We start from the raw sequence: 26,635 nt of genomic DNA, 5'->3' as shown, positions 1-26,635 counted from the left end.
TTTCCACCGTTTGACACTGCTGGACTCAGTAACTGTTGCCAATTTCAAGCATGAGAAATAGAATGTGATCTTAATTTGCACATCCCTTATTACTAAGGATCTTGAGCATGTTTTTAAATATTTGGAAGCCATCTGAGTTTTCTATTCTGTGGACTACTTCTTCAAAGGTTTCGTTGAACATTTTTGCACTTGGATATTCTTTCTTCTTTATTAATTGGTACGTGCTCTTTATACATTCTAGATAGTAACATTTTACCAGTTTTAAATACACATGTTAAAAATACCTTCTCCCAACCCGAGACTTTTTTTTTGTATAAATGGATTCGGTTGCTATCCAGAAGTCGTTAATTTTTATGTAATCAAGTATGTACTTATTTTGCTTTGTGGTTTATGCTTTTGTGGATTTTTAAAGCATCAACTTTGTTGAGCTATAACTTAGCCCATTAAAATTTTCCATTTAGAGGTATACAACTTAATGAGCTTTAACATGTGTCTATAGCCATGTAAACCATCACCACAACCATTAAAAAAAAAATCATTTTCATGTTTTATAGAATAAAAGTGTCTGTGTGTCTCTGCAGTAAATTCCCACCTCCTTCCTCCAGGCCTTGCCAACCACTGATCTGCTTTTTGTCACTGTGGCTTTGCTGTCCTACTTTCATAGGAACAGAATGGCACAGTATGTAGTCCTTACTGTCTTGCTTCTGTCACTTGACTTAAAGCTCTTGAGTTGCAACTACGTTGTTGCACAGCTAAATGGTTCATTCTTTTTATTGCTAAATGGTATCCCTTTCTAAGTCGGTGGAAATTTGGGTTTATAAATAAAGCTGCTCCAAACATAGAAGGCTTTAAGCAGAAACATGGATACGGAACCCAGATAAGCAAACGTGGGTTTAAAACCTGCCAAACTGGTTCCTAAATGTGCCATTCTGCATCGCCATCCACACTGGGAGAGCTGTAGTTGCTCTTGGTATTGTCAGCTCTTGGTAATATGCATCTTTTCAACCACAGCCTTTGCAGTGGTCAGGCAGTGGTTTTCATAGGTCCTGCCCTGACAACCATCTTTTCACAGGCTTACTCGCCTCCCTCAGGAATGTGTGTTTCAGCTGCAGTGTGACATGTCAAGGACTCTATTCTCCAAAGGCATTAGATGGATCTATATCCGTTGGACTTTTCCCATATCCCCTCAGCTATAGTTAATACTACTGATCCCTTTGTTCCCACCAAAAATGCTCTCCTCCCTTGACTTTTTGACTCTGATTTAGCCTGTCCTTTTCTTTATGCTCTCCTTATTTTCATCTTGAGTCCCTTTCTTGTTCACTGTCAAGTTCATTCATGACTCACTCTTGTTTTTTGTTTTTTTTTTAAAGGATTTTATTTATTTATTTGACAGAGAGAGATCACAAGCAGGCAGAGAGGCAGGCAGAGAGAGAGGAGGAAGCAAGCTCCCTGCTGAGCAGAGAGCCCGATGTGGGGCTCGATCCCAGGACCCTGAGATCATAACCCGAGCCGGAGGCAGTGGCTTAACCCACTGAGCCACCCAGGCACCCCCATGACTCACTCTTCTTCCTTTTCTGCACTGGACACAAAGACATTCCTCACCAATCCAACTAGAACCTGCCCCTAGCAAATCTCAGTTCCGAAATCTTTGCTGACAGCCCAGTTCATAGTGGTCCTTCCCGTATTTGATATTCTACAGACTGCGCTTAGATCAGATTACTAACTGATCCACCAGTACATCTGATTAAAAAAATCTCTTATGTTCTTCACTGGCTATTTTAGGTCTTTTTTTTTTCCCCTCCCATATGAGCCTGACTAAGTTTTGCAAGAAAGAGATATTTTAATAGTAAAACACATGTTAAGCATTTTATAAGTAACGTTGCCTGTTGCATAATTTAAGCAAAGTAAAAAATATAATCGCAAGTTCTTTATCACTTACGATAAAATGTATGGAATTTAAAACTTTCTATGCCACAAACGTTATGGAAGAAAAAAAAAATCCTACCATTTCCTTCTGTAGCAACTTTGTCAACTATTTATATTTTTTAATCATGGATGAGCGTGCTGAAAAAGATTCCTTCTTTACATAAAGTAGAAAATTAATTATTCCTGCAATGGACTGTACCAAATCCCTTATCAATCTGTACTACATTTAAGCACTATTGGAGTCACAAATACGAATATTTACCCAGGTAAATCCAAAATCATTAAACTCCTTAAATCATGAAGACAGTGTCGGTGCATTCTTTGGAAGATGGAGTAGGATTTAAAAAGCCACACAAACTGGTAAACTGTCAGAATAGATACATCACTATCAATCAAGTCATCGGCCCCAAGGAAAGGACAAAATTAGTAAGAAATCAACTACCGTTCATGCATTATCTACTTCCTTCAGAATTGTGCGACGTCCCAGAGACAGGAGATGAATGAGATACTCCCTGCCTTAAGGTGTTTTCGTGATTATTATTTCATAATAATTTCAAAAAGTAAATGTCAAGGGACAGGTGATTTAGCAGCAGGAGGTGCAGTAGAAGGAGGAAATCACTTTGCTTCATGGAGAGAGGAGGAGGGAGAAGGTGCGTGAGAACCAGAGAGAGTCACCCACGAGAAGGTTTCCTTCAGGGGAGGCACTCACTGCACAAGGGCATTCCCGGAGGAGAGATAACTGAGCATACACAAAGGCAAGTCTTCTTCCAGTAAACTCAGCCAGGCTGAGTTTGTTTACAACTCCAGGGAAGGTTATCCATGTCGGAATACACAAATCAGTGAGCAGTGACCATGATTAGCTCCTTGACCAAACTCCTCCAGGGCCCTCAGAACCCTCTTTTTGACTAGGCCTCAACTCTGGCCTATTAAAAACTAGACACTCTCAACAAACATGATTTTGTCCATACCGCTCCCCTACACAAAAAAGACTTCATCAGTAACAGTTTTAAACAGCGTAAGGTCATATCCCTAGGATGACCCCAAGCCACCCTTCACGGCCTGTAAGAAAGCTCGAGGCTGCCAAGAGATTTTACAGTTTGTTCTAGCCAACAACTGGCAACAGGCCCTATGCCCTTTCTTAGAGCATTTACTAAAAAGGCTTTACAACTGAATTCTTCCTCTGTCCCTTTGGGATATACCTAGATCTCTTCGAACTCAAGAGTGTCTTTCTGGAAAATCTGAAAGCCATTCCCTTGAAATGGCATCATCAGGAAGGACAGGACCTCTGTTCCCCAGTCTTGTTGAGAGAACAGAATCCTAGCTTCAGTAGCTGTCAGCTAGCAGACACAGCTGGCCTAAACGGCATTTACCGTGACTATTCCTTCTAATTTCTCACTTCTCTTACTCTACACTAAGCCCTCACCTTCCCCCGCTCCGGGCTCTCCTCCCTTCTGTCTGTAACATTCCCAGCTGCCTTCACACACATCAAAATGGAGTTCAGTTCCCCCCTGGACTCGCTTCCCCATTGCAAGAGGATACTGCAGATTAAAATCTATCCTTACCAGGATAACCAGCCTCTGGCTTTGGTGGTCTCTGATAGAGGAGCCAGAAATACTGCAGTCCATTGTTCTGGAGCTTACAGGAGCTCTCTTCATCTTTCAAATACAGTTGTAAGGGTTACCTGGCCTTTGGAGCCCAGCCCGACCCCCAACAGAGCATTTAGGAATTCCTATTCACAGACAAAGGCCTCTCCTCTGTTCCTTTGTCCTTGCTCTCCTTAAGCCAGGCTTCTTTCCACAACCAATTCTATTTATCTCTATTCGTTTTTCACTCCTTTATTCCCTCCTTAATATGCCAAACATAGTCATCAACTCAAGTCCACTAGTCAAGAAGCCCACTCTCTAACCTTCTTAAAACCTCCAACAGTTTCAGCCAGAAGCACTCTCTTTCCAAACTTGAGAGCCTGAGGACCTTCAACCTGCAGACAGAACATTTTTCTTACATCTGTAATTGTTGCTCCTATTGTATTGCTTCTAGTGTCTCCTTGAAGAATATATAATTTTCTATATGTTCTATCAGGTATAAACACACTACAGTCCATGGACCAAATCTGGCCCACTCTCTTTTTCTGTACAGCACAGGGGCAAAGAGTGGTTTTGACACTTTGATAGTCGGAAAAAAAAAAAACCCACAAATATTTTAACTTTTTAGGAAAAAATTAATACAAATTTCTAATAGAAATTTAGAAATGTTCTTAAAAATAGAAATTTTTAAATTTCAGTTAAAAAGTCATAGAAAATTAATAGAAACTTAAGGGCCCATTAATATATAGAGTTTTTTAAAAAGATTTTATTTATTTATTTGGCAGACAGAGATCACAAGTAGGCAGAGAGGCAGGCAGAGAGAGAGAGGTGGAAGCAGGCTCCCTGCTGAGCAGAGAGCCCGATGTGGGGCTCGATCCCAGGACCCTGGGATCATGACCTGAGCCAAAGGCAGAGACTTTAACCCACTGAGCCACCCAGGCGCCCCAATATATATAGTTTTTAATGGAACACCAGGATGCTCATTTGTTTACATACTGTCTGTGGCTGTTCTCCTGCTACAAGGTCAGAGGTGAGCATTTGCAGCAAATTCATAGAACCCATTACAGCCCAATTTATTGTCTCGCCTTTCTACAGAAAAAGCGTGTCAACCCCTATGTGAGATCATTTGCTACAGTTGTGTTCATTCAAGTGATAGGTAAACCATACTTTCAGATTCAGAAAATACAACAGTGTGTAAGACCCTCCTGCAGTTTTCAGGTTTTTAGTGGCTTTCATTTACTTCAGCCCTGATCTTCTAAGTTGGCAGCTTCTCCTTCCCTTCTCTTGGTTCCGTTCTCTCCTATAATAATCAATATGCCATCATCAAAGTCGTAAGTCCTAGCTGGGCTTCTGCCAACGCTGGTCCTCTCTCTGCATATGACTCAGGTATTTCATTTATGAGGACCAAAGCTTCCAGAATGCAACAGGTCATCAGCTGCACGCCGACCAACGCCCATGCCACTTATCAGGACTGTGAACTGAGGTCAAGGGAGTCACTGGAGGGACCAACACACTGCTGTTCACCTTCCTTGTTAGCATAGTCCCTTGAGCAAAGGCAAGTAGGTGGGTCAGGTGAATTAAGTGTCTGCCAATATTTCTAGAGTGTTGCAGGTGAACCTATGTGTATCAGAGGTGAACTCCAGGTAGGTTTTTCTCCAACTGGTTCCATCTATCTGCCTTATAACGAGTAGATACCTCTCCCAGGTTTTAGATTGTTTTCCTGTCTTAGGTTTCAGTGTTTTCTCAAGTTTTTATTTTAGGAAACATAATGGGAATCAGAAGCTCAGTTTTGACTATAAGAAATCTTTAAAGTCTTGGGGCTCCTGGGTGGTTCAGTGGGTTAAGGCCTCTGCCTTTGGCTCAGGTCGTTATCCCAGGGTCCTGGGAACGAGCCTCACATTGGGGTCTATGTGTGGCTGGGAGCCTGCTTCCTCCTCTCTCTCTGCCTGCCTCTTGGCCTATTTGTGATCTCTGTCAAATAAATAAATAAAATCTTTAAAAAAAAAAGAATTCTTTAAAGTCTTTAAAAGTTTCCAAGAATGAGTCTATAACTCAGAAGACAATCTATCATTGTGGTATTATTCAAATATCCCATAGAATGCTTCCTACTTGGGGGATATCAATGATGTCATCTTTGTCCTTTTGTATCACCACCACCTCCTAACTGGGGAGCAGTATCGAGTAACTGGGGAGCAGTATCGACGTGTATGTAAGACACAAAGAGTAACCATTTCCACACAGCTTACAAAGTACAAGTTAACGAATAGTTCTCCTCTGCCCATAAATCATCAGTCAAAAACTGTTAGGCATTTCCTCATGATGCTTCCATTCCAGCAGAACTTTGTGTAAGTATGCAATCATTAATTCTTTGTCAACAACAAAACACCGAAATTAAGAGGGTTCCTTTCTGCCACACCTACCATCTCTTTTGTTTTCCTCTTAAAGTATTGGCAAAGAAATAATTATATAACTAAAACACAAAGATTTTGAGAATCAAATATGGTTACTGGTCATTTATTTTCTTTCCCAACGACCTTGGCCTTTTCCTCCCTTTTGCTCAAAGCAAAATTCTGTGGAAAATCACAAGTAAGTAGAACAAAACAACAATAATGTTAATATTTATTTTCCTATACTTGCCTTTTATTACTTCAATTAATTTTTAGAGGAAACACATTGAGAAACTACCATCTTTTGCTTAAAATGTTTCCTAAACTTTATTTTTAAAGTGGATCTTCCTTATATCATCCAGCACTTATTTTATACTGACATTTCTATTATTCAAAAATTTTCACTTGAAAAAGAAGAACAGTTCATTTGGAATATCACAACTATTATGCATCATTAATATCCTAATGTATTATTTATAGTGGTGAATAATATCCTGAATGAGAAGTCACTGAAGATAAAATATTGCTCTATCATGTTCCATTAAGGGAAAAAATACTTTTAATTAAAGTGATGCCATAGAAATTAGAAGAAACGGAAAGAGCTCTTGAGATTGTTCTATCAACAAGGCGCAACTTCCTTCTTGGAAGCCTGATAAAAATCAACAGTGTTGTCTTGTACATGTGGTGGATGTGGACCAGTCTTAGAATTCCAGTAGCACTAAAGTGTTAAGTCTAACACAGATCTTAAAAATTCTTTTTATCTCTGCCCTGAGTCCACAAAGACTAACGCCAGAAAACTATGCTTGCAGCAATAAGATCATTCAACAAGAATTTTTTTTAATAAATTTTCTCCTTTGAGAGACTTCATGACTATTGATAAACGACTGACCTAAGACTATTACTGATTCTCTTTATAACTTAATGTACACTTAAATTCGCACACACAGATGTGTGTGGGTATGCCAAGTATCATTCCATACGTGTGTATGTTTTGATATCCTCTTGAACTGAGCAACATATGTGAAGGTTATTGATACCTTCATTTTTTAAGCAGCTTTTTTATGGATTTCTCTCATAAATCCATTTTGCCATAGCTTTTCCACTGATCTTCCTGGGACTTTTAGGCATGTCATCAAATCGTCTGTAACTGTCTCTTCATATCCAAACTTAAATCTCTAGGTCTAATTACACTGGCTCAAGCCTCCCACACAAACAGGTCAACACAGAGATAATGAATACCCCTAACTTATGCCTAATTCTGATCATGAGTGTTCCCCTATACATAAAGCAATGACTTAATTGAAGTTGTGTTTGTAAAATAATGTTAGTGAGTTATCCATTGACTCCTAGTTTTATCAACTTCTGAAACATACACTCTGAATTTTATCAAGTGACCTTTTCCCTATCTTCAGAGATGTCCAAAGGATTTTTCTCCTTAGCGCTACTAATATGAAGATTATTAATTATACTTTTTTCTTGGTACCGAGCCACTCTTGGATTCCTAGAATAAATTACTTGTTCAGGATGCATGTTTCAATGCAACACTGGTTTCTTTAAAAAATATATTTTACTCAGATTTTGGTATCAATATTCATAAGTGAAACTGACCAAAAAATTTCTCAATGTGATTTGAGATTTTTACAATCTGTTTTATAGCTTACTTGACGAAATAAATTTGGACATTTTCTTTCTTTTCTTAGGCTTTGGAATAATGTGAATAAGATACAAAAGTAGGGATAATGTGACTGGTGTTTCTTGTCAGAAAATTATTTTACTGCTTTATTTATCTGATAATTAGCCTATTTAGATTTTCTGTGGTAAATTTAATTTTTTCTAGAAAATGATTCATTTTGTGAAGATCTTCAAATCCACTTGTACATAATTGAGCAACTGGTCTCTTATGATTTAATTTCTTCTGTTTCTATCATTATCCTCCTCCTACATTTATGAAACTTTTAATGTTTGAATATTTGTGCTTTCTTTTTTTTTTTTTACTCAATTAGTGGTTTGCCTATTTTTTTTCAAAGAACCAATCTTTAAATTAACTCACCCATTTCCTTTTTATTTAATTCCCTCCTGTTGCTTTATTTTGCTATTTTTTCTAGTTTTTAATGTGATTAATTCATTTTTAAATTTTTATTGATATATACATTTAATGCTAAAATCTTTATTCTCATGACTTCCATAACTGTGTCCCACATATTCTACACCACATTTTCATTCTCACTAAGTGCAAGAAATCCTTCAATTTTATTTGATACTTCTACGTTCACTCAACACTTATTTAATAGTGTGACTTCTTAATTCTTACGTAGAAGGGACTTTTGTGGGGTTTTGGCTTTTTTAAAAAGATTTTATTTATTTATTTGACAGAGATCAAGTAGGCAGAGAGGCAGGCAGAGAGAGAGGGAAGCAGGCTCCCCAATGAGCAGAGAACCTAACACGGGGCTCAATTCCAGCACGAGACCATGACCCAAGCCGCAGGCAGAGGCTTAACCCACTAAGCCACCCAGGTACCCCTGGCTTTTTTTTTTTTTTTTTTTTTTTTGGAAAAATTAGTTTTTAGTTTTATTTCTTTAGACTTATGTTTATATTATTGCTGCTCTTTGGAATTTACTGCGTGTGTGTGTGACCTAAAATGTGGTCAATATTCTTTAATGTTTTATATGAACCTTTTATATACTCTGAGGTTTAGGTCTTGACATGTCTTTATAAGGTCAATCTCACTGAGCTTTTATACTAAGCATTTTACTCATTTTTTTCTACCTGAAGTATGTTAGATCATCTATTTTATTTGTACTCTATTCTCTTGGCATCTGTAATTTTTGGCTTATGGAAGTGGTTTCTGTTATTGGGTGCACATGCCTATGTAATCTTTACTGAGAAGTATATCCCTTAAAATTATTAGATATCCGCTTTGTCTCTTTTCAAGGTTTTTGGTCTGGATTATGCCTTACCCAATAATGAGTTTGAGAAATCCACTCTATTTTTACTTGTGTTTCTTAGTATACCCTCGTCCATCCTTTTATTTGTACATTCTGTATCTGTTTCAGTAGATATAACATCATATTTGGCTTTGCTAATTCAAAATCTTAAGTTCTTGCCTTTAATAGGTCAGTCAAGTACACTTACAGTTATTTATATGAATGCTTAATATAATTTTTTAAACTCTTCCCACTCTTCTCCCATTTTTGGTAGTTTATCAACTTCATAGTGTTGGGCATAAACCCACTCTGCATGATGCTGTCTCCTTCAAAATCATGAGTCTCAACAACGTAAATAAATGTGCATTGCTTGGTTCCAACCAGTCCTCCTGCCAGAGTCTCTACTGAAGCTCACTCTCCAGTAAATTCCTAAAGAAGGGCTCATGGAAACAATATCCCTAAATTGTTTCACATTCATAATTGTTTCTGGCTTTTACACGAAAAGTCAGTTTGGCTGGGATACTTGACTCAGATTTCCTTTTCTTGATCCTTTCCTTGAGTTTCTTAATATATTACTCCATTTTCACTTGGCATAAAGCACTGGGTTATAAAATCTAATGACAACACGACCTCCTTTCCTTTAAAAGTGATTTGCCTTTTTGCCCGGATTCAACAGATTTTTTTTTTTCTTTACCTTTAATGAATATACTTTACTAGATTATCTGTCTTGGCCAGCTAAGGAGTTGGTTTTCCAAAGTATACACTACACAAATGTGTAGTTTCAAGCAAGTGTTCCTGAGCTTTGGTATTCCTCCCAGAGTCTTTTATTATAAATACATCAGATGTTCTTCTAATACATTCTGTTGTTCTCCTTTATAGGAAAAAAGAAAAAAAAAGACTTTTTTTTTAAACTTTTATCTATAAAGGAGAACAACAGAACATGTTAGATAAAGGTTTAAAAAAAAAGTCTTTTTTTCTTTTTCCTTTTTTTTTTTTCCTTTAAGTAGGCTCCACACACAGCACGGAGCCCAACACAAGGCTTGAACTCTCAACCCTGAGGATCAAGAGTCAGATGCTCAACCAACTGAGCCACCCAGGCACCACTGTAAATAGATTATCTTTTACTAATTTAGGTTCACAGCAAAACTGCACAGAAGGCACAGAGATTTTCCCATACATTCTCTGCCTGCCCCTCTGCACAGCCGTCCCCATTATTAATGTTCCTCACCATAGTGGTACATTTGTTATGACACATGAACATACACGGACAATCTAAATCGCCCAAAGTCCACACAACTATGGTTTTACTCTTGGTGCTGTACATCTTTCCGACAAATATATAACGACATGCATCCATCATTATATCATCATACAGAATAGATTTGCTGGTCTAAAAATCCTCCAAGTTCCACCTTTTCATCCTTCCTGCCCTCCCTAACCCTTGGCAACCACTGATTTTGTTCATGGTCTCTAGAGTTCTTTCAGTTCCAGAATGTCATAGAACAAGAAGCACACGGTTCATAGCCTTTTCAGACTGGCCTCTTTCACTCATTAGTACATAGTTAAATTTTCTCCATGTCCTTTTATGGCTTGATAGCTCACTTTTTTTTTTTAATGATAAATAATACTCCATCATCTATATAGACCACAGTTTATCCATTCTTTAATGAAGGATATCTTGATTGCTTCCAAGTTTTGGCAATTATGAATAAAGCTTTTATAAACATCTACATGCAAGTTTTTGTGTGGACGTACGTTTTCAAAGCTTTTGGCTAAATACAAAGGAGCACAATCAGGGGATCATGATAAGAATATATTTAGTTTTCAAAATGGCTGACCCATTCTTCACCCTCACAGGTCACAAATGAGAATTCCTGCTGCTCCACATCCTCACCAGCATTCGGTGTTTCCAGTTCTGGTATCTGGACTTTTTTTTTTTAAGATTTTATTTATTTATTTGACAGAGAGAAATCACAAGTAGACAGGCAGGCAAAGAGAGAGGGAGGGAAGCAGGCTCCCCGCTGAGCAGAGAGTCCGATGCGGGACTCGATCCCAGGACCCTGAGATCATGACCTGAGCCGAAGGCAGTGGCTTAACCCACTGAGCCACCCAGGTGCCCAAATCTGGCCATTCTAATAGGTGGTATCCATTTCTATTTGTGTTGCCCTGATGACGTATCACATGCATTTTTTCATGTGCTGATTTGTCATGAAGATATCTTCTTTGGCAAGGTGCTTTCTAAGGTTTGTGGCCCATTTGTTAATCAGTTTGTTTTCTTTCTTTTGATTTTTAAGCGTTCTTTTGATGTTGTAGCTAACTGTCCTTTACCAGCTGTGTCTTTTGCGAGTTTCTTCTCCCAGTCTGAGGCTCATCTCATTCATTTAACATTGTCTTCCCCAGAGCACAGGTTTCTAATTTGAATGAGCTTTCATGGGTTTTATCTAAAACATCTTCACCATACCCAACATTATCTAGATTTTCTACTAGGTTATTTTCCAGGATTTTACAATTTTGCATTTTAAAGTCTGTGATCCATTTTCAATTAATTTTTGTGAAGGGCATAATGTCTGTCTAGATTCTGTTTTTTTTCCTTTTTTTTTTTTTGCATTAAAATGTCCAATTATTCCTGTACCACTTGTTGGAAAGCTTACTTTTGTTGCCTTGTCTTCCTTTTGTTCATTTGACAAAAATAAGTTGACTATTTTTGAGTCTATTTCTGGACTCTCTATTCTGTTTCACTAATCAACTGGTATATTTTTCACTACTACCACACTGTGCCTAGTACTGTAGCTTTTTAAGAAACGTTGTTTTCTCCTTCAATATTATGTTGTCTATTCTGGGTCTTTCGATGCTCCAAATCAACTTCATAAACAGTCTGTCAATATCTGCTAAATAACTTCCTGAGATTTTGACAGGCATTGCGTTATCTACAGATCAAGTCTGACAGAACATTTTGCTAATACTGAGTCTTCCTATTCATGAACATAGAATATCTCTCCATCTAGCTAGTTCTGCTTTGTATCTTTCACCTAATTTTCATAGTTTTTATCCTATAGATCTTGTAATATTTTCTTAGGTTTACAAGTAAGTTATTTTTTTTTTCCATTCTAAGATAAATGGTATTGCGTGTATTTTTTAAAGATTTATTTGAAAGAGAGACCAAGCCACGGAGCACAAGCAGGGGGAAGGGCAGAGGGACAGAGAGAGAGGGAGAAGCTGGTTTCCCTGCTGAGCAAGAAGCCTAAGACACGGTTTGATCCCAGACCCTGGGATCGTGACCTAAGCCAAAGGCAGACACTTAACTGACCAAGTCACCCAGGTGCCCCTTCTCTTTCTAATCTTATTGCATTTGCTATGTCTTTCAGCAAAATTGAACATCAGTGGTGAAAACCAACATCTTTGGCTTGTTTCTGATCTCAGTGTGAAAACTGCAATCTTCTCAATACTAAGATGCTATCTGTAGGTTTTCTGTAGTCTTCATGAACTTGAGAAAGTTCCTCCCATTCCTGGTTTACTGAGAGTTTTTATCATGAATGGATGTTGGGTCTTGTTAAATGCTATTTCTGTACCTAATAATGTGATCCTATGATTTTTTCCTTTCTCAGTTGATGTGATAGATTATAGTAGTTGATTTTTTAATTTGAACGAGCCTTGCTTACTTAGGATAATAAACTCTATGTGGTCATGATATGTAATTCTTTTTATACACTGTTGGATTTAATTTGTTAATAATTTTATACACATTAATGTTTTTAAGAGGTATTGGTCTGTATTTCTTTCTTTGTTATTTTGTTTTTGGTGGTTTGTTTGTTTGTTTGTTTGGTCTTGTATTTTCAGGTTTTGATTTAAGAGTAATCTTGGCCTCAAAGAATGAGTAAAGAAGTATTTCTTTTGCTTGTATCTTCTGAAAGATTATAGTTAACCTATATAGTTTCTTCTTTAAATGTTTGATAAAATTCACAAGTGAATCCATCTGGGCCTGCCACCTTTAGTATAGAAAGTTATTAACTGCTGTTTCAATTTAATATCTAAAAGCCTATTCAGGGACGCCTGGGTGGCGCAGTTGGTTGGACGACTGCCTTCGGCTCAGGGCGTGATCCTGGAGTCCCGGGATCGAGTCCCACATCAGGCTCCCAGCTCCATGGGGAGTCTGCTTCGCTCTCTGACCTTCTCCTCGCTCATGCTCTGTCTCACTGTCTCTCTCTCTCAAATAAATAAATAAAAAATCTTTAAAAAAAAAAATAAAATAAAAGCCTATTCAAATTGTCAATATCTGACAAACCATAAGTGACTCTTAATCTCACGAAACAAACTGTGGGTTGCTGGGGGGAGGGGGGTTGGGAGAAGGGGGGTTAGGGTTATGGACATTGGGGAGGGTATGTGCTTTTGGGTAAATTGGAAGGGGAGATGAACCATGAGAGACTATGGACTCTGAAAAACAATCTGAGGGGTTTGAAGTGGTGGGGGGGTGGGAGGTTGGGGTACCAGGTGGTGGGTATTATAGAGGGCACAGCTTGCATGGAGCACTGGGTGTGGTGAAAAAATAATGAATACTGTTTTTCTGAAAATAAATAAATTGGAAAAAAAAATTGTCAATATCTTGTGCGCATTTTGGCAGACTGTGTCTTCCAAAGAACTGGTCCTTTTCACCTAGTTTATAAAATCATGGGTACAGAATTATTTCTAGTATTGCTTTATTACCTACTTAATGTTTGTGGGATCTATAGTGATGTCTCTTGTTTTTGATGTTTGATGTTAGTAATTTATATTTTTTTCTTAACTAGACTGGCTAGAAGCTTATGAATTTTATTGATCTTTTCAAAGAAACAGTTTTTTTTAATTGATTTTGATTTTCTGTTTTTAGTTTCATTGAATTCTGCCATAATTCTTTTTCTTTTCTTCTGTTTACTTTGGATTTAATTTGTTCTTCTCTTTCTAGTTTCATAAGGGAGAAGTTTAGATTATTGATTTTAGACTTTCCTTGTTTTTAATAGATGCACTCTGTACTTTTCATCCCCCACCCACCACAAGCATTGCTTTTGCTGCATCTCAAATTTTGATAAGTTGTGTTTTTATTTTCTTATAGTTCAAAGTATTTTTCTAGTTAATCTTAGATTTATTAACCATATTAACCTCCCAGAACTTAAATATTTTCCATCCTTCTATTTAAATTCAGTCGCCGTCTAAGATCAGATATTGTATGATTTCTGTTCTTTTAAATTTGTTAAGTTATATGTTATGGCCTAGAATATGGTCTATCTTGGTGAATGTGTCCATATGAGCTTGAGAAAAATGTATATTCTGTTACTGCTGGATGAAGTAAACCACACGTGTCCATTATATCCAGTTGATTGAAAATGTTGCATAGTTCAACTATTCCCTTGCTAATTTTCTGCCTTTTAGATTTCCCCATTTCTCATAAATGGGTGTTGAAGTCTCCAACTGAGACCGTGGATTCATTTATTTTTCCTTTGATGCTGCTGTTAGACCCATACACGTTAAGGACTGTTATGAGAGCTGATTCCTTTGTAATCGTGTAATGCCCTTCTTTATCCCTGATAACTTTCCTGCTATTCCTACTTTTATTAAATTATAATTAGCATGATATATCTTTCTCCATCCACTTGCTTTTAACCTATGTGTCTTTATATTTGAGGTGAGTTTCCTATAGGCAAGAAATAGTTAGGTGTCATTTTTGATCCAATCTGACAGTCTCTTAATTGGTGCATTTAAACCACTAAGGTTCAAAGTAATTATTGTTGTAAGTGAATTAAGATCTATCATATTCATTTCTGCTTTCTATTTGTTGCCCTTATTCCTTGTTTCCACTTTTGTCTTCCATTCTTTTCCTGCCTTTAGTGGCTTCAAGTGAACATTTCATATGATTTTATTTTCTCTCCTTGACATATAGGTTGGTTATACTTTTTTTTTTTTAAGTGGTTTTTTTAGCATCTGTAATACACATTTACAACTAATCCAAATCCACTTTCAAATAACATTACACTCACATGCCATGGAGAGTGGACATACCTTATAACAAAATAATCCTAATTCATCCCTCTCATCCTTTGTAGCACTGATGTTATTCATTTCACTTATACCTAAGCATACATAGGCAAAGAGAGTGTTGCTGTTAGTACTCTGAGCAAACTTCTACCTGTTATATCAATTAAGAATAAGAAAAATAAAAACCTTTAATGTTACCTTCACCAATGCTTCCTTCCTTCCTTTATGTAAACTCAAGTTTCTGAGCTTTCCTTCTTGCTCAAGAGCTTTTTTCAACACTTCCTGTAAGCCAGGTCTACTGGCAACAAATTTCTTTAATTTTTGTTTGTCTGAGAAAGTCATTTTTCTTTTACTCCTAAAGGACAGTTTTACAGGATACAGAATTCTAAGTTGGTAGCTTTTCCCTCCCAACATTTTAAGTATTTTACTCTCTTCTTGCTTGCAGAATTTCTAAAAAATTGGATGTAATTCTTATCTTTGCTCTCTTATAGGTAAGAGTTTTTTTTTTCTCCCGCTTCTTTCAAGGTTTTTTGTTTAATTTTCTGTACCTAGAAAATGATATACCTACATGTAGTGGGGATTTGCATTCATTCTTCTTGGTATTGTCTTAACTTCCTGGATCTGTGGTTATAGATGAGACATCAACTTGCAGAAATTATCAGTCATTATTTTATCAACTATTTCTTCTATTCCTTTCTTCATGTTTCTAGAGCTCGTTAGTAGTTGTCCTACAGTTCCTGAATATTGTCCTTTTTTTTTTTCCTTAATCCAATCTTTTTTTTTTTTTTCTTTACTTTTCAGTTTTGGAGGTTTCTATGGAGATTTCCTCAAACTCACAGATTCTTTGTTCTGCCAAGTCCAGTCTAATAATAAGCCATCAAAGGCATTCTTAATTTCTGTCAGTGTTTTTGTTCTCCACCATTTCTTGATTCTTTCTTTGAATTCTACCGCTGCTTACATTGCCCATCTGTTCTTGCAGGCTGTCTGTTTTATGAAGTGGAGTCTTTAGCATATTAATCGTAGTTGTTTTAAATTCCTGGTTTGATAATTCCCACACTGCTTCGATATCTGAGTCTGGTTCTAATCCCTGCTCTGTCTCTTCCAACTGTGTTTCTTGCCTTCTTCTTGATAGCCACACAAGATGTTTTGGGTAAAGGGAATTGCCGTACACAAGCCATTAGTAAAATGATGGTAAGGTGTGGGAGGAGGAAGTGTTTGATGGTTCTATTAAGTCTCAGTCTCCCAGTGAGCCTGTTCCTCTGGACTGTGAACTTCACACATTTCTCAGTGTCCTCCCCTTAGGTGGGACAGGATGACAAGAGTTGGCTGGAGTTGGCTATTTCCCTTCCCCGGGTTAGGTTAGTTACTGATACAATCCCAGCAGGTTGAGTTCTAGGAAAATAGTGTCTCTGGAGGGCAGGCCTTGTTAAGAACTTAATACTCTGGATTATTTCAAAGTGATTCTTCTTCCCTCTCCCTGACAGAAGCACAAGGGAATTTTCTCCAGTATTCACTGTGAGAACCTGGTAGAACCCCAAGAGGTAAAAACCCCAAAAGCGTGGAGCCCCTGCATAACTGGATCCCCATGAATTTTCTAAGTCTTAAGAGTCGTCCACACTGAGCCTCCAGCAACTCATCAGTTCCAGTTCAGGTTTTCCCACACAGCATGGGTTCCTGCCCACAGGAGCTGGAATTCTCTGTGCCCACGTGTCAGTCTCTCTGATTTGGGGGTACAAGTGTGCCCTGTGACTTGGTTGTCTCATGGATCTAAGAAGGGCTGTTCATTTCTCACTTTGCCCAACTTTTTACTTGTTAGGACAGAGTGGTGACCTCCAAGCATCTTACATGCTGGATAGGAACTTGGAAGTCTCCCACATGGCTTTATCTCTTCATTTCCATTGGAGATTTTATATTTATATATATATATATATATATATATACACATTATATATATATTTTTTAAAACAGGTTTTCACTTTTCCATTTTCTTTCTTTCTTAAGGCATTACGCATGGTTTATATGTTCTCATGTCCTTTCTAGTTTAGTCTCCCATTCTAAAGTTAGTCTCTCTGTGACTTAAAATTTCATCCTATCATCTTTCAGTTCTTTTCAAATCTTTCTCTTCTCCATTCACCTTATTTCTGAGTTTATAATCTATGCTGTTCCCTCAAAGCACCTCTCTTCACTGAATTTTAGTTCATTCTGGAAGGTCATGTAACAGTTTTAAGTCTGGTGGACCTGTAGTCCCTCTAACATTATTATGCTCCTTATTGTCTCTTTGACATATAAAATTCTTTATACATATATAAATTATATGTAAAAGATAACTTCAAATAATTATGTAGATAAATATAAATTAGATTACTTCATTATTACAAATAAGTTACACACAATTACATATAATTAAATATGTATACATAATGGTTTTATACATAGTATAATTATATGTCTACATGTATAGTATTATATGTAGTTTGTAAAATATATATTACACATAATTTATGTAATTATATATGATATAATGGTTTTATATACTGTATAATTATGTATAGAACATGGTATAATTATGTATATATAATATGTATATATGCAGTATACATAGGTATATATTTACATAAAATAAGACACCAAGCAGCAGCAGATTTTTTTTTTTTTTTCAGGAGCAGAATTCTATCTACAGGCAATAAAGACATAGTAGATAAACTGGAACGAGCTTTCTCATAGAAAAGGTGGGTGGGTCAACATAGCTTCTGAAGCTACGTGGCTATAGAGTAACTTCTTTTGTTTTCACCCAGTATTCAAAACACAACGATTCTTTTATGAGATCCATTGGCCCTATTTCCCTTCCCCCATTTTACCTGATACTTCTCTATCCTTTGCCCCTACCCAATACATACTTGATTCTCAATCTTTTCTCCTCAAATCCAGGCCTATCTACATTTTTAAAAAATATTTATTTTTTTTTTTTCCCAGCTTGGTGGTTTCCTCTTTATTGATGTGCCTCCTACCTTCCCCCCACAATTTCAGTCCCTTCCATCTACCCCCCAAAAAGAAGGTAGTGAAAGGAAGGGAATGTTGGCGTTCTAAGCCCCTTGGGCAGTTAGAAAGGGAACAGAAACCAAAACAATCACTGGTGGGGGTGACAGAGATTGACAACTGAGAAGTCTAAAGCAGAGTGGGAAAGCTGGTAAGAGAAAGGGGAGAGAGGAAAGGTCCAAGAGGCCACCTCCCCCAGAGCCCTCCGGCTAAGAAGGGCTGGAGGAGAGCCTCAAACATTAGGAAGTGCAGGTCCTAAAGAAGGGAGGTGGTGGTTGAGCCCAGGGGAGGAGTAGGTCAGGGAAGGGGGGCCACCTCTTTGTAGAATGAGACCCCCCCCACCTCAGGGGCAGCAGCTTCGCAGACCGTAGACACTTTCATCACTGTAGGCGATGTACAGAAATAAGTCTTCTTCGTGGGCTCCTGGTATAGCTGACCCATTGTGGCACTGGTGGGTGGAATGACATTGTTGACAAAGAAAAACAAGGCATCCTCAGCTCGGAGATGAATTCGCTTCCGGATCAAGAAGTAGAACTGACCAACTGTGAGATCAGAAGGCACCAGGTATTTCTTTTTGTCCAGGTCTCCTATCCGAGCTTTGGGAGCCTTTTCTACTATCACCGGAACCCGGTCCGGGTATTTCTTTCGGTTCTTCTCGCCCTCAGAGCGGCGTTTCTCGAACGGATGCTCCTCTTTATACACGAACTTCATCCTCCCGGGAACCGGGCTGGACCGGGCTGGGCTGCGGGAACCCGGGGGGGGGGGGGCGGCGACGCGCGGGCGGACTCAGCCAAAAATTATTTATTTCTTGTCAGTGTAACAGAATTCATTGTTTTTGCACCACACCCGGTGCTCCATGCAATCCGTGCCCTCCATAATATCCACCACCTGGCTCCCCCAACCTCCCACCCTCCACCCCTTCAAAACCCTCAGATTGTTTTTCAGAGTCCATAGTCTCTCATGGTTCACCTCCCCTTCCAATTTACCCAAATTCCCTACTCCTCTCTAACGCCCCTTGTCCTCCATGCTATTTGTTATGCTCCACAAGTAAGTGAAACCCTATGATAATTGACTCTCTCTGATTGACTTATTTCACTCAACATAATCTCTTCCAGCCCTGTCCATGTTGCTACAAAAGTTGGGTATTCATCCTTTCTGATGGAGGCATAATACTCCATAGTGTATATGGACCACATCTTCCTTATCCACTCGTCCATTGAAGGGCATCTTGGTTCCTTCCACAGTTTGGCGACTGTGGCCATTGCTGCTATGAACATTGGGGTACAGGTGGCCCTTCTTTTCAGGACATCTGTATCTTTGGGGTAAATACCCAGTAGTGCAATTGCAGGGTCAAAGGGAAGCTCTATTTTTAATTTCTTAAGGAATCTCCACACTGTTCTCCAAAGAGGCTGCACCAACTTGCATTCCCACCAATAGTGTAAGAGGGTTCCCCTTCCTCCATATCCTCCCTGACGCATGTTGTTTCCTGTCTTGCTAATTTTGCATGCCTATCTACATTTGAATCTAGATACAATCTAAACTTAAAAGGATTTCAAAAGTCCTAGGCTGAGACTGCTCCAGAAATACTGGTTCATCTTTACCATGTCTCCCTCATCCCCTTCTCATTTCAGCTGCTTTTTCCGCACTGGCCCACCATGTCCTCCAGAAGTCCGTGTAGCTAGTTTTTGGACACAAAAAAAACCAGGCTGCCTTTCCTCCACTTCCTTCAGTACACATCTGTACACCCTGTGTGGGGATAACATGTCATCTAGTTTATTCTAGATCATATGTTGTCTGTATGTGTGTGTTGGGGGCGGGGAGGGTTCTGCTATCTTCTGAGCTCTGCCTGCTTTTATGTCAAGATTGGCGGAGATGAAAATCTATGCCTCTATGATAACTTCTCCTTTTCTCTCAAACATTTAGTGATAACAAGTGACTAGGTTTCTAAAAGCATAAGTCCTACATCTCAATCGTAAAAGACAGAAAATGAAAAGGCATTCATATAAAGAATGCGAAGTATCCACGATTATAATTTACAAACGACTAACTGAAAGATATCATCAGATTTGATGCTTACATGTTCTGCTGGAAAACCTATGCTGGAGTTATGAACCATCCTCTTTCAGGCAGAAATCAGCATAAAGAGATGTCCAGGAACATGAAACAGTCTTCTGAGAAAGTTAGTCCTGCCTTCAATTAAAAGATTCTGTAGCTTAAGACATGACTTAATGTCTTAAGACCACTCACCACCAACAACAATTTTATTCTCTCCATCTTTTTAATAAATGCAGGAGACAACAAAGTTGAGAGGCAGGGAAAGAAGGACCATCTCCCATTTTCCACCAATGAAAATCGAATCCACATGTATCTGCGCAAAACACAGCTGGACCTAAGTTTACATAGGTTAAACATGAATGAGATCGAGTTTTGACACTGTATTTATAAAACAATTAAGTCTATAAAAGATATAATTGGGCTAAGAGTAGTGGTCCCCTTTCAAACCTAATGATCTCCTTAATTTTGTGGATGACTTACTAGGTTCAAGGCCCTGCGCCCGGTACTAAGCAATAAGAGAGAAGAAAATAAGTGAGATATGCTCTGCTCCTCAGGGAATGCAGAAGCTGGTGTATGTATCTGAGAGCGGGTGAGGAGCTGGTGCGGATGATACAGAATTAAGCCCACCTGGCAACCTGACAGAAGTATAAACAAAGTACACAACAAACAACACAGAGAACAGAACTCAGGGACCTTGGAAAGAAGCAACTCAGAAGAAGGACTATTTGAAATAGGCTTTGAAGGACAAGCAGCATTTCAGCCCGCTGAGAAGTACAGGAAGGACATAACAAAGGCAAGTGGAAATACAGGGGAAAAAACAATGACACAGTAGGGGGTTTCAAGTAAGAGTGTGTTTATGTTGTAACTACTTACAAAAAAAAAAGTTCAAACAGGCTTACTGGACATCAATTGCTATTCATTCTATGTTTGATAAACAATCCCCGTATCTCATTCCACATGCACATTTTCTTTTTTTTTATTACTTATTTTTTTTAAAGATTTTATTTATTTATTTGTCATAGAGAGAGAAGTGAGAGCAAGCACAGGCAGACAGAGTGGCAGGCAGAGGCAGAGGGAGAAGCAGGCTCCCTGCCGAGCAAGGAGCCCATCGTGGGACTCGTGGGACTCGATCCCAGCGCTGGGATCATGACCTGAGCCGAAGGCAGCCGCTCTACCAACCGAGCCACCCAGGCGTCTCCCAGATGCACATTTTCAAAGACGCCAAAAAAGAATACAAAAGGATGACAACAAAAATGGTCAAAATGGTTGGTTCACTAGCTCATCATGAGTTAACAATAGGGGTGTTCCTCCAAGGAAGGAACCAGTTTAAATGGATGCCTAGCCCTCATCAGTGCCTTCAGTGCCACATGAAATGCCTACCACAAATCAGGAGCATTCCTTTTTAACATGGAGACCCCCTCTTACATTATAAGAACGAGAGAACAACTGCCAACACAGCGTTCACCTTAATGTGAAAATCCAACACCAGCTAGCTAAACGATGAGCCTGGTTCTATGCACCACAGAATCTCAGAAACCACGGGGGGTGTGCTCTATGTTAAAATGCTTAATATTTTCCTCTTAAGAATACTTTTCACAACTAACACCTAACATTGTAATTCATACAAAGAGAACGCTCAATCAACACTTGTCGAATCAAAAATAAATCTAAGCAGGGCTATAAAACACATAATGTTTTGCCACCCACTATTATAAGGTGAATCATGTTACTTGGCATGGAATTATTATAATAAATGAATCCTATGTATATATTGCTCAGCATTGTTTCACAGAATAACCAAAGAGGTACTATGGTATCAAGGAAAGAGTCAGGAATCTGCAGCCGGCAGGCCGAGATGTAAGCGTGGAAAAGCAATGCTAACACTGTGGCTTTGAGTCCCATTAACAATATTAGGCACAGCACCTGACCTCTGAGGTGCTTTGCTTCCCACATCCCCATGTGTATACAGTGGATGTGACAGTTCTTACTGTCACACTTACTGCAGCAGCTGAATGAGACTGCCTGTCCAAGGACTCCGGAGACCAGAAAGTACTGCACAAAGGAGGACTGATTTCTGGTTGACTTCCCACTCATCAGACATCTTCCTCTTTCCCTTCATCCACACGGTCTGATCCTTCAGCACATCGGCAAGGCATGTTGTCAATACCCGCCAGGTCCCCCACCATCACTGTAGTCTGAAGAACCAGCAGCTCCCATCCAGATCTCCATCTCCCTGTTTCCAGGCTTGTTCTCTCAACACCCTCCAGTCACAAAGCAATGGCTAAATCAAATTGCACCGTTCACCAGTTCCAAGGGCCTCCCTTCATCGTAGAGCGATACCTCCACTCCTGGCCATGGCCTGGAAGGCCTCCATGACCAGTTCCAGTTGAGGGAAACTAACTGAAGACCCCTGCATTATGTGCTCCTCTTTTTGGAATGTTCTAAGAGACTAGGGACAGTTCACTCTCTCTCACTTCATTCCAGATGGCTCATGTATCACTGCCTCAGAAAATCTTTCCCAAATACTTTTTGGGAAAAGGGGAGCCCTTGCTCCATCACTCTATACCCCATTATTCTGCTTTCTCCATAGCCCTGAGTTCCAAAATCATACCACTCATTTACTTGTTTACTTTTCCACTAGGACATAAACACCATGGGGATAAGAGCTCGGTCTCGTTCTTGTCAACAAACTTACCTGACTTGCGTGCAAAAAGGAAGGGCTCGACAAGAAATTTGCTTAATGGGTAATAAGCACATTTTTCAAATCCCCTTCAGTTTATCCGTTCCACAGACAATAACAGAGTTGCCCATACATAACTTCAGTACTACTAGTAAAACCCGAATATTTGGAAGGCCTCGAAAGGCTTTATCCCACCTTGGAATTTGAAGTGGACTCCAAGAAACAAAGCCGATTGCCAAACCCTTCTGCGGCCAAACACAGCTTCTGTTGCTCTTTCTGGATGGTCGTGGTACACTGCAGAACCACCTCGTCGTCCTGCAGAGGGGGAGGCAAAGAGAAAAGGGAAGTGAGGTTTGACATGCCTTGACAGTCTAAATCAGACCTAGAAGACTAGAATTTTAGTGCCTATTAAAAATTAAAAATTTTAGCACCTATTAAAAATGTAACAACTTCCCCAAAAATTCCACAGAATCAATCCCTAGAGAATTTTTCCTTGTTTTAAAAAAAAAAAAAAAAAAAAGGTAACTGGATGGAAGGAGGAGAAAGAGGTGATTACCACTCAGGCAGTCAACAGTTTCCTCACTAGCATTACTGATCCGCACACGCAACCTACAGGAGGAGCAATAAACTATAGAACCTCCACGTTAGCACTCTCGCTCACGGTTTTCATCATCAAAATGACCAAGCAATCGTCTGACATCAAGCGTCATCAGGACCAGCCCCAATTCCAACGGCAGGCACACACAGCGCTCCAAAGCCAGCTCAGACGGCTGGGTCAAGAACAGAACACCTGGGTTCACATTGACCTGAAAAGTCGTCTCGGCTCATCCACATGTTGGCCCCTTGTCTGCATTTGAAATGAGCTTCGGTTGCTTAAAAATGTGCCGAGAGGGTCTCGCAGTTCAGTCCTGTGAAATCCCCAGTGGTTTCCAATGAACTACGCAGCGGTATGGGACGAGTTATACAAGGGAAGAGATGACAAATGGGACAACTCCATGTAGGCAGCATGAGGACCGCAAGAAGCATGGCCGTGAGACTCAGCAACAACTGGACCGGCCCTCTGGACTCTGCCATCTGCAGGTCAAAGATCCTAGACCAAGCACTGAATCTCTAAGATGACAAGGTAAAGGACTCACACAGGGACGGACACACAGAAGGCGCTAAGCAGACAATTAAGTGGGAGCTATCATGGTCCTTTTTAAACAAAATATCTGGGGCGCCTGGGTGGCTCAGTGGGTTAAGCGTCTGCCTTGGGCTCAGGTCATGATCTCAGGGTCCTGGGATCGAGACCCGCATCAGGCTCTGTTCAGCAGGGAGCCTGTTCTCCCTCTCCTCACTGCTCCTGCTCTCTCACTCTTTCTCACGCTCTCTTGCAAATAAAATAAAATTAAGTAAACAAAATCTTACAGAGGGCGCCTGGGTGGCTCAGTTGGTTAAGCAACTGCCTTCAGCTCAGGTCATGATCCCAGAGTCCTGGGATCGAGTCCCGCTTCGGGCTCCCAGCTCCATGGGGAGTCTGCGTCTCCCTCTGACCTTCTCACCTCTCATGCTCTCTCTCACTGTCTCTCTCTCTCAAATAAATAAATAAAATCTTGAAGAAAAAAAAAAAAAAACTTACAGAAAATTCAAAAGCTGAAAACAAGCCTTTCAGGTTAACCCAAAGAATATGCTGTCTCCAGTGGAAAAGTACAACTCCAGTCTGCATTTAAAACCTTTATCATGCTATGTACTTGCTTTATTTCCCATATGGTGCAGCAATACCTAATAGCTGGCTTATAGCACCAGTCACAGGCAAAGTCCAATCTCTTAATAATCACCTCCCCACTCTCCCTCCAGGTGCTCATTAATTTCCAGTGAACACTCGACTGCTACACTTAAGAAGTCATCTGCTTAAAAAAAAAAAAAAATCATTATTTTCATATAACGAGTACATCTGAATATTAATTCATGCTCAGCATTGCTATAACAAAAATAATGAAGGGGTTTTGTTGCTTATATAATCTGCAACATCGAAGATGTATTTTGTTTTCCAAGTACGCAGCCTAATAACCGAGAACCGAATTGCACTGATGTGCTCCATGGCTTACCAGAGCCCCCATTCCTTTACGACCTTGTCTCATTCCCCCTCTGGAACTAACCCGAGCATGCAAACTGCACTCTTGGGTAAGATGGGCTCCTCTGGATGCTGGAGACCATCTAAATTCCATTTAGTAAATAATTACTTTCATGCACTTATTAAGGACAGTCTGGGAATGAGAATTAAGAGAAAATAAAAAGATATAGGACAGGCGACAACAACAGTGCTACTGAGGAAACCCCCAAGAGAAGAGAAGGCACATTGTATTGGCCAAGAAGTGTAGCGTGTATTGGTCCTGGCATTAACGGATTTACTCTTCCCCACATCCCATGATGTAGAGATTATCCACACTCATACAGATGAGGACAAGGAGACTCAAGGTAACTTGATGCTCACAGAGCCAGCTGATTATATGTATCTCTAGGCACTGATCATTCAACCTAATTTATCTGAATCTAAGAGTCCTTGGCCCCACAATGCTTCTAGATGGCTCAGCTGATTTTTTTTTTTTTACTATGTTTGTTGGCTAGAAAAGTACTTCTCAGTCTTTAATGTGGATCCTATCACCTGTGGGGAATGCAGATTCTGTTTCTGTTGGGCTTGGGTGGGGCTGATCCTGGATTTTGAAGCAGTGATCTGAGAAGCTAGGATCCCCAGTGGATCTCCCAAAGGAGAGAGATGCCAGGAGACATGTGAGCAGTCTCTTGTAAAAGCTTGGAGGGAACCAGTAGTAGCTGCGTGTTAAAATAAGTCCATATACTTTGGACAGAACCAGAAAGAAGAGCACACGTGGAGATGGTCCTTGATATGTGGTCCGTCCCAACCATATCAGGGAAGGGAACCAATATAAGTAACACAATGAACTACCCTACTAGGTTTATAAAAAACTCACTTGAGCAAAGTGTCACTTCAATCTAGTGTGTCAACACCATGTGATGGAGTGCCTGGCCACGAAGCAACATTAAGGTCAAGAGCGCTCTGCCCCACCACCAAGGAGAGGGGCTCTAACTACAATATGCAATATCATGATTCCACTTTGAATGACAGCACCGAGCCTGATGCACTTATCATGTTTTTTCCAGTTTACCTGGGAGCTGTTGTGATTGTATATTCCAGAGCAGAGGGTTCCTTTCTGACAGAAAGTAAAATATACTAAGCATTGGATGGACCAAACACCACTCATAAATACCTGCCAGTTCCCTTTAATTAACTCAACATTCATCTCGAAGCATCATTTTTCTCCAGAACCACGCTGGCTTGAGAGCCTACTGGCTATGCATTGGAAAAGTCATGATGAGCAGTTTTTAAATTTATTATAACCCACGTTCAGTAAATCTGGTTTTTGCCAACATATACATGTGTGCATAAGGATACAGGCACATACATACACACACACACACACACACGAAATCTCTTTTCTATTCCAAGAGTAAAGACTAATAAGCACAGCCTCATCCTGTTGGGACTCTAGAGAGTTAATTCTTTTAAGGTAACAGAACAGTAAGGCTATACATTGTGTCTCTTGGGTCATAAAGCTTCTGAATTAGTCTCTGCCACCCTACCTGAGGTCCAGGCTCCTCTCATTTCCCATTTTAATTGTGTGCACTGTTGGTGCACCTGAGTGCCAAAATGCACACAATGGCCCTCACTTGTCCAGACTTAGCCCGTAAAAACAAAAATCTTCCTTAAATATTTACCTTTCAGTATTCTTGGTTTTTTGAGTCCATGTCTTAGGCCTATTACCTAGGGTAACAAATTTTGATTCAACTCAAGATATCCTATTCCATAGCCAAAATGCTACAAAAGTCTATTCTGCCTACATTCTATTATTTCTTTTTTTTTTTTTTTAATTTCAAAGTCTGTTCATCAACTGGGAATGACTAGTATAAGAAGATACCAGACTTTCCTCGAAACACTGGAACTTATGCCATTGTCCATTTCATATAAAACAAACTGGAAGA

At 39.4% G+C, this 26,635-nt stretch overlaps 1 protein-coding gene and 1 pseudogene across 3 annotated transcripts in view; both read right to left on the bottom strand.

Moving 5' to 3' along the window:
• RYR2 (ryanodine receptor 2) overlaps nucleotides 1-22,957 on the bottom strand; it is a 535,490-nt gene extending 512,533 nt beyond the window's left edge. For all 3 annotated transcript variants that reach the window (XM_044239419.1, XM_044239420.1, XM_044239421.1), the window contains exon 1: nucleotides 22,793-22,957. In XM_044239419.1, the coding sequence (XP_044095354.1) occupies nucleotides 22,793-22,957 (165 nt within the window). The remainder of the gene's footprint in view (nucleotides 1-22,792) is intronic.
• On the bottom strand, nucleotides 17,797-18,599 carry LOC122900635 (annotated as a pseudogene).
• Nucleotides 22,958-26,635: the final 3,678 nt, after the last annotated feature.

The sequence above is a fragment of the Neovison vison genome, chromosome 2 (genome assembly GCF_020171115.1).
Source record: "Neovison vison isolate M4711 chromosome 2, ASM_NN_V1, whole genome shotgun sequence".
NCBI lineage: Eukaryota > Metazoa > Chordata > Mammalia > Carnivora > Mustelidae > Neogale > Neogale vison.
Note: the sequence above shows the minus strand (reverse complement) of the source record. Positions and strands in the feature narration are given on the sequence as shown.